This window comes from Lytechinus variegatus, chromosome 3, assembly GCF_018143015.1.
Source record: "Lytechinus variegatus isolate NC3 chromosome 3, Lvar_3.0, whole genome shotgun sequence".
Classification (NCBI taxonomy): domain Eukaryota; kingdom Metazoa; phylum Echinodermata; class Echinoidea; order Temnopleuroida; family Toxopneustidae; genus Lytechinus; species Lytechinus variegatus.
Genome location: NC_054742.1, coordinates 20,392,708 through 20,401,904, shown reverse-complemented (window position 1 = coordinate 20,401,904; position 9,197 = coordinate 20,392,708). Strand labels below are relative to the sequence as shown.

General features: G+C 36.6%; 1 protein-coding gene across 1 annotated transcript in view; it reads left to right on the top strand.

Annotated features, from left to right (window-relative positions):
- The first annotated feature begins 7,708 nt into the window (after window positions 1–7,708).
- LOC446161 (mitogen-activated protein kinase 14) overlaps window positions 7,709–9,197 on the top strand; it is a 34,963-nt gene continuing 33,474 nt past the window's right edge. The window contains exon 1 of the mRNA XM_041602553.1: window positions 7,709–8,034. Within this exon, the coding sequence (XP_041458487.1) occupies window positions 7,901–8,034 (134 nt within the window). The 5' untranslated portion in view covers window positions 7,709–7,900. The remainder of the gene's footprint in view (window positions 8,035–9,197) is intronic.

The window sequence follows — 9,197 nt, the reverse complement described above, 5'->3', positions numbered from 1 at the left end:
ATGTTCCTCCAGGACGTCACGTTCTGTGCCCTTTTCACCTCAGAATGACCCGTTTTATGTGTTACCGATCTCTTATCAGTGCCAAATTTAACACGAACGTGTTCTGTGCCCTGAGGCAACCACGTAGCGAGGATTTCATTTTGGAGGGGGCGGTAAATGCACGCGAAGCGTTCCAACACTTACAGAGCGCGCGTAGCGCTCTCCTTAGGGGGGTGGGTGCAGGGAGGGGGAGCTTTTAGTGTTTCATAAATTAAAATGAAAAGGAGCCGTTTCTCTTGTCTCTAGTATGGTCAGTTCCCCCATGTCTGTGCGGTCTCCCAAGTCTGCGCACCCACGTATCTGCGCTATTCTAGCAAAAGAAGATACACAACGAGCACGAAATTTACACATGCAATACATAGACAGGTATTCATAAAAAATCCGACTCAAAATGGTGGAAAAATAATGAATTCAGAGCATTTCATGTGACAGCCTCAATATGCAGCCTTTGTCATCAAAATCCCCGAATCGTGTACAAAGTGAACGAGTGCGCAGACATGGGTTACCATTTTTTTTTTCTATCTGAAAATGACTGCCTGAGATTTCTATGAGATATTTGGCACACTAACTTATTATGACGTAAGAAACATTATCAACTGAAAGATTTTTTGAAATAAGAAGAAATTCATGTTAAATCTTTATTGTTAGGTGCGCAGACTTGGGGCCCACCATCATACCTCCAATTCGGTTGACTATATTGCGATTTTGAACCTTGTTTTCAAAAGTGATTGTGAACGCACAAAAGAGGTATACAATGGAGGAAATTAAAATGATAATAACTCCGCGCGATGCGCGGAAGCTAAAGCGTTTTATCAAATTTTCTTGCCATAAAAAGGGTCCAGAGAAAAGGGTTTTCTCAAAGATAATTATATTGAATATTTTCTTTGGAAAGATCAGATTTGATTACAAACAATTTAGCAACAGTGCATATTTTCAACTCGCAAAACAGAGGAGAAGATTGGTATAGAGGAAGATATTCCTCCCCGTGCAGAGCAATGAAACTCTGAAATTTCAAAGGGCGGACGTTTCATCTACCCAATCGGCTCTAATTCAATTGATTTTCTAAGATTATTTAACTTCATTACAATGAAAATAGTGCGCAAAAAGTTGAAACTTCTGTGATTTATTGAAACTATCTATCTATATAAAAAAAGGATGCCTAATTTTTTTGACTTATCCTGAAGCGCTTCATTTTGAATATAAAAAAACCTAAGTGTCATTCAAAATTTCAAACTGAGGGCGCAAAACAGGACAGGAGATGAATGTATACAGGGAAATGACATGAAGTTTAATACAATTTGATAACAAATATTGTACTTTTTTATTTAATACGACACGAATTTCATACCTTCCTCTTTTTACATTAGGAACCTGTTCTTGCCCCAAAATTATGGTTGTTTAGTAATGAGCTGAAAAGCGGGAGAAGTTGACTTTATGGAGGTGACGGCAGAAACTGATATAAAGATTTTACCCGCTCAGAGCCGACTAGACCAGAAGTTGCGCGATCAATTGAAAAAAAAGATAACTTCATATATTTACTTCGGCCCAACCTTACTCAAATTCATGCCATAATGTATACAATTTTAACTCTAACTGGCAAGAAGCACATAGCTGAGGTGGAAAAACAGGATTAGAGAAAAGGTGGGGGAAACAATGGAGAACTTCAATATTGTCATTTAACCGCGCGCAGCGCGGAAGCAAAATTCATATATAAATTTAGAGCAAGAAGAGTGAAGGAGTTTTTCTTTTGAGAAAAAAATAAAGAATAAAAAGAAAAAAAAAACACAAAGCTATCTTCCTTTCTTCCCTTTCCTCCCAACCCTTTTCCTTTTCTCCTCTCTTTTTTCCCTTCTTTTTTTTTCTTTTTGGGGACGTTTTTTTGGGGGGGCGACCGCCCCCCTGGCTACGCGCCTGCCCTGAGGACCCATTCGAGCAAGTGCTCATTTGCATGCCTTGTTGTAAGTGCCCTTTCTAGTATCAGTAACCCTTTTTGTTTGTTTGTTTCCTGACGAATGTCCTGTGCCCTATGGATCCGTTAATAATTTATGCCGTAACGGAAAATTTCAAACGGAAATATAACTTTTCATCCCGATCGCGAGATGTGGTTTTTAATTTTGATCGACGTGCGTTACTTCATTAGATGGTTCTGAATTTGAAATACATATTTTTCCGGTCTAATTATTAAAAGCTTTTCATCACTTGCTGATTAATTTGATAAGGGGAAATGCAAATCATCTTCATTAATCTTTGTAGACAATCTGGTAGGTACGAATATAATGAAATGAACGACGTTTTGTAGGAACCCGTCCCACTCCACCTCAGAATTTTCCTGCAGTGCTTTTTGAGGTCGGAATATCAATTATTTTCAACTCGCGCTTCGCTCTCGCATTTTTTATTTTCATATTTAAAAAAAATGTATTTAGAATGCCTTATTCTAGGTCTAAATAATTAAATCATAAAATTTCAAATCAGATCTTCACAAATTTTGTGCCCGCGTCTTGCATTCTCACATTATTTATGTAAGAAGATACCCAATTACCTATCCTTTTCATGACTACAAAATAGTGCTAAGAAAAGTGTCCTGTTTTTGGTGTCTGAAATCTCAATTTGGTTTCCGCTCGCGCTTCACGCTATCATCAATTGTATAGTTATATACTTATCGTGTTCATGATTAAAAATGTGTAGCCAGGGGGGGTCGCTCCCCCCAAGACGCCCCCCCCCCCCAAAAAAAAAAAAGAAGAGGAAAAGGAGAAAAAAGAATAAAAAACAGAAACAAAAAGTTGATCTTCTCTCTTAGGCAAATTTTTTCTTCCGCGCTCTGCGCGGGGAAAAAATAGCCTTTTCCTTTTGTTTCCCCACACCTTTTTTTTTACTCCGTTCCCCCCTTACCGGCTGTATAGTCGTATATTCTTGCCAAAAATTATAAATTATACATGGTTGTAATTAGTATACTATGAAAAGTATTTTTTTTCAAATTGCATTGACATAAAATGTAGGCTCTTCTGACTTAGAGCGGGTAAACATTACCGTTACTTCCCGACTCCCCAAATGATATTTGGTCAAAAGGGGAGGCATTAAATTCGTGCCGTGCTATATGCAAATGTATGTACGATATGAAATTTTATTCTATATCGTTGCACATCCACCTCCTGTCTTGTTTTGTGCCATTTAGTAAAAAAAATTAATTGCAAACAAAAGGAAGCACTTATTATGAGCGAAATTATACAATTTAATTTCTTCCAAAACAAATCACAAATTAGGTTTCGATGCTTCGCGAGCATGAGAAGGAAAATTTAGTCCCTCTTCTAGCTTGCATCATCCCTTAATCACATTTTGAGCTCGTTCTTCTTCTTAATCGAGTTATATTTTAAGAAATTTCAAAATTGTAAGAGATTAAAGTTTCAGAGAAATTTCAAAAATTCAGGGTTTCATCGCCATTCGCGGGAAGGAAGAAAAGGATTTCTTTCCTGCATATACCCGTCTTCTACTCTATTTTGTGACTTAATTGAGTTAACTTTAGTTAATGAAATTCAAATCAAATCTGAGGTGACCAAGGTAGCTGTTCTCACTTAAAAAAAGAAACGTTTTAGATTCCGCGCTTTGCGCGGTAAGATGAATTATTTCAAATTCTTCAATCTTATTTCAAATCTTCAAGCTCATGATTTCTTTTGAAAACAAATTGTTTTTTTAATCACAGCAAGTCAATAAAATACGAGTTGATAAGGGTACTAGAGACACAAGAGACGCCTTCTTTTGATTTGAATTTGATGATATATCAAAAACAGGGATGGGGGAAACTCCCCCTCCCTGCATCCTCCTCCTAGGAAGCGCGCTTCGCGCGCTCTGTAAGTGTTAGCCATAGAGTTATATACGTATTTAACTCTATGGCGTTGGCACGCTTCGCGTGCAATCCGCCCCCTCCAAATAATCCTGGCTACATTTTCAGCTTGCGCTTCGCGCTCGCATTATTTGATGGTTGAAATAATCGTCTTCATGGGTAACTGCAACCGGTCCTTAAAACAGGTCCCTTATTGATCAGGCCACAAGATATATCTAAAATATCTGCTCGCCCTGATCACGCTCATTTGTTACATATACGTATCTTCTCTAGGATAACAAAATACTGCTCAAAATGTTCAATTTTTCAGGACAAAATATGAAATTAAAAAAATAATGAGCTTGCGCTTCGCGCTCACATAAGTTATGACTCTCTGAATCTGAATGGTTGGGTCAGCAAAATGTCCTTGGGAGACACATCCACGCTAAAGTAGTAAAGAGACTAGCGCAACGTGTGTGGAATGCTTTTATTGAAGTTGTTTCAGTTTTAGTTTAAGAGTTTAATTGAGTCCAGGGAGGGGTAATTTACAATCGAGGAGGGGTTATTCCAGTCCTTTACCGTGCTTATACCAAGAAGGAATCTTGAAAAACCCTAGCCGTATGATGAACCTGAAGGAACCTTTGTATGTCATGTGTTCTGTTGAACGAAATCAGAAATCACTTATTTTGATATTGACGAGACCGGTGTTCACTTTGTATAGCATGTGTATATAATATATATATATATATATATATAAATATATATTGTAGCCGAACCGACTTTCTCTCATGACGAGCTGGTTCGTTTCGGCTGCAATATACAACCAGTTGGTTTAAAGTCCGTCTTCTCCACTTTTGACTCTTTGCTCCTTCTCAGTAACTTAGATTAAATCTCATGGATTTTAACATCTCCGTCATTCCGTATCGTCATTATCTCAATCATTCCAGTAATCAGTATCTCCGTAATTTCAGTATTTCGGAATCTCAGTAATTTCAGTACTTTCAGTATTCTTCCTCATCTCAGTATTCTCAGTAAATTCCGGTAGTTTCCGCATCTCAGTAAAGTCAGTATTTTCTGTAATTCGGTAAAGTCAGTATTTTCCGTTCTCTCACTTCTTCTAGTCAGTACTTCTGCATTTCCGACCATGCATACAACAAAATAACGACAATCGGAAAAAAAGGCATTCAGTTCTTATAACTTTACTGAAGAAAACATGCTCATCCTGTCGCAGCAGACCCAAGAAAAATTGAACAGAGTTACGTTCTGAAGCTTCTAGCTGCCAAGCATAATGCATGGCTCATAATCGAGCATATAGAGCTCAATTATGCTCAACAGTTTGGAGGGAAATTGCCAAGCTCTAAAATTTAATCATCTTTTAAAACTAGTTAAAGTCATGAAATAAATCTTTCCAACAACAGCTATGGTAATTGTCACTACTATTTAAACCCGAACAGTGGAGAACAATTAAAGATACATATCTAACATAATCTTACATTTCTCAGCAAATAGTGCTTATATACATTTTAACGAAAATTCCTACATAATCGATTACAAACGATTACTGAATTTCCCTATGCAACTATATACATATATAAAAAATTATTCTACGCTCTTCATCGTTCCAAAACCATGCTGAGAATTACATAAACCTTTCCTTTCATATACGGTATATATACATGGGTGTTGATCACGGGGGGATGGGGGGATATATCCCCCCCAATATTTCAAGTGGGGGGATGGCCTGTATTATCATCCCCCCAATAGTAGAAAAATTATAATAATGATGATGAAAAAATGAAGTTTGATCATGATTATAGTGATGATTATAGTATGCCATCAATCAGTTTGTTTCCCTCGCAATTTGTGTATATTGTTATTACATAAAAACATTCTTTTTCAGGACTATTAAACAGATGGGTGGAGGTTCAAGATGAAAAAGAATGAAATGTTTATGTATATGATATTTTTAAAACATGCCATAAAAGGACCCCAATGAAAAACAACTTTTGTTGATAGGGTGTTCCATCCCTCCAGTGGTGAATAAATTAAATTTAATAAATCAATTAATTCAAAAGGGTGGAAAAATAAACGGGAGTGAAAGGGTGGCAAGATAAATAGTCTAAGGAATGACCATATAGCTATTACTGTGATAGCTCTATGGAATGACGGTAAGCCCGATGGCGCACGAGAAGCCACACAGTTTGTAATTTGTGCTAGTCTTAATTGGTCCGAATCTGCATGTTATCATCATGCATTAAGAAAAAAATATAACCAGTCGGGTTAGATTTAAGAGAGAAGTTGTATACACAGAGGCGTTGATCCGGGGGGAGGGGGGGCAGGGGGGCGATCGCCCCACCAATGAAAATATTTGGGGGGAACATATCGTTTGGCCCCCTCCCAATAATTAAGCATGTGCAACTAAAAAATAAAGTAAGATTGTAATGCTACACTGAAACCAGCAAGCGAGATTGAGATACCAACTCGATTTTGATTTAAAATCGTGCTCTAAATGTCTGCTTTTCAGATTGGAATATAAAAATTTTCAGCTCGCGCTTCGCTCTCGCATCATTTCTCGACCAAAACCCCATACTTTTTATGATTAAATAGGTGAATAGAATGTCCCGTTTTCAGTTCTATACCAACTATACCAAAAGAACTCCCGCTTAGATTTTCAATAATCTTTTGTTGGATACATATCTTGTTCTTTATTAAAAGCGTCCATTAAACTGTCTTTTTTTTCCAGATCGAAATATCAAAATTTTCAGCTCGCGCTTTGCGCTCGCATCTATTGTCTTCTAGATACCCATCTTGGTACCAAAAATGCTTAGAATATCAAGCTTTTACGTCAGAATATAAACAAATTTCAGCTCGCTCTCTAGTGAGATACATGTACATGTATCTATCCTCCTCATGAGTTACTACAAACAAAACTAAACACGTACATTTTTCCTGTTTTCATGTCATACAAAAAATTTCAGCTCGCGCTTCGCGCTCGCATTGTTGGTGAGAGTGAGATATGTGTCTCTTTTTCATGAGTCATATATATATATATATAATATAGTCCTATGTGTGTGGGGGGTGTAGGGGTGTGTGGGTGAGTTTGTTCGTTTTGTGTGATCGAGCGCCTTTGGAACGTTGATTCATGATTTTGCCCCCAATCTGAAAAATGGATCGACGCCCCTGTGTATACATCATATGCTCAATAAACAGATCACTTGTACATGGTCCAGACAATTTTTGTCATTTTTTTCTTTCGTATGAGTTTAGAATAGGCTTACTTGTAACACAAATTGAATTTAAAAAAACTATATAAGTACAGTACAACACCATGCATATCAATCACTCGCAAATGTCCTAACCTGTGATTTTAATGGGGGTAATGTTGAAAGATCCCCATCCACAAGAACTTTTGTGTCGATCATCCCCCCAACCAAGAATACCGATCGACACCCATGTATATATATATTTGTGTGGGGGTGCCCGGTGTATATGTAAAAGAACAATGGAAAACTCAATTGCAATTGCTCAAAAGAATTCCTTATCCGGGGTTAGCAATAACAATTTGGCATGTGTGAAATGGAAAAATAAAATAGTACTTTTTTTTTTTCATATTGTTTTATTCTGATTCCATGAACAAAAATATATAACATTTCAAATTAACATTTCAAAACACATAATATTTTACATTTCATATTTGGACATTTTTCACTAACTTAATACCAGCATAAATCATATATAACTTAAAGGAGAAACGATGAAATCAGTTATAAAAATGTACGGGGTTAAGAAAATCCTTACCTGCGCACACACCCTCTCTCACACACACGCCAGCTCAGTTTCGATAATTTTTATCGCGGTATCTTCAGTTGCAGTGCTAGTGGCCGGAGAATTAGGATACTGAGTCTGAGCGGAGTTTTAATGGAGATCACAAGTGAAAATTTTACATTACGAGGCCTTTTTGAATGAATTTACATTTCTACTGGTGAAAGAAAATATTTGCTCCGGTCTGTCGTTTTAATCTCATTGCACTTTGCTCACACTGAAATGTCTTCTAAGAGTGAGACAAATCCATTGCCGTCGGGCTTCCATGTTCTTGAGCTGAATAAAACGAAATGGGAAATCCCTATTCGCTACGTGCGATTGGAACCTGTGGGCTCGGGAGCGTACGGGCAAGTTTGGTGAGTACAATCAGTTGTCGTATGTCCGGACAGGCTGTGTGTCCGGACGACCAATTTTAGAAAGTCATTTGGAAACATTTACAAGCGAAGTTTCATCAATAAAGTGTTAGAAAATATTATAGAGAACAAAATAGAAGATGATTACAACTAGATCTAGATGATAGATCTAATTTGAATTCGTATTTTATTTTTACAGTATACCGTATAACCGCCAGAACTCGAACACCTTTTCAGTAAAGGTTGCATAAAATATATTTACGGCATTTCTGGCTTACATTCTTGGGCTTGCGGTGTAGCCGAAATTCTAAGCTTTCCGTAGGTGCCGTTCGATTGGGATTTCATCGGGAAAGTTTCGGGGAGCGCGACGATCGCCGAAGGCTTCGTGCCTGCCAGAATTCGAACACCAGATGGCGCAGTACATTTTGCGTGTTGATCGCGCGATCATATCAATTAAATGATTGTTTTTTGTGAATTTAGTGTTTATTGACTTAATACACCTCTTTATCTATTTTTATGTAGTTATTTTTTTAGTTTCTTCAACTATTTATACATTAAATCATAGGTTCTATTCATTGAAATAATAAATTTTCATGAATTTCATTGTTTGAATTAGTTCCTGCTACATTTAACTTATATTTCAATTTTAGAATAATTTCAGTCATATCACTTACTTTTATTTTGAGTTTTGTGCTTATAGATTTTATAATTTCTTTATTTAAAAAAAATCAGAAAGGATTCATTTATTTGCAATAGCTTTTTCTATGTATTACTCTCAATTACTATTCTTCTATGACTAGTCAAATTATTAATATTGTTAATGATTTATGATATTATTTTTAGATTTATTGTCATTAAAATAATATTTACTCTTATCAATGTTAACAATATCATCAGCATCATTGGCATCTTCTTTTATGTATGGGCCTAATTTGTGCTATTATTACTTAATTATTTAAACTCACTTATCGCAGTGGTATAATTTTTCTCTGCCAGTATATGAACTTATTTCATTGAGAAATTCATGTGGGGGGATATATTTTGGAAGGTATAACCACAATGCATGTCAGTTGTCTCACTACTTTTATTGAGGCAAGTAGGAGTATTTCGGAGGGGGGGGGGGGTTCACATTGAGATTTAACATTATTGATTCATTGATTTCCATA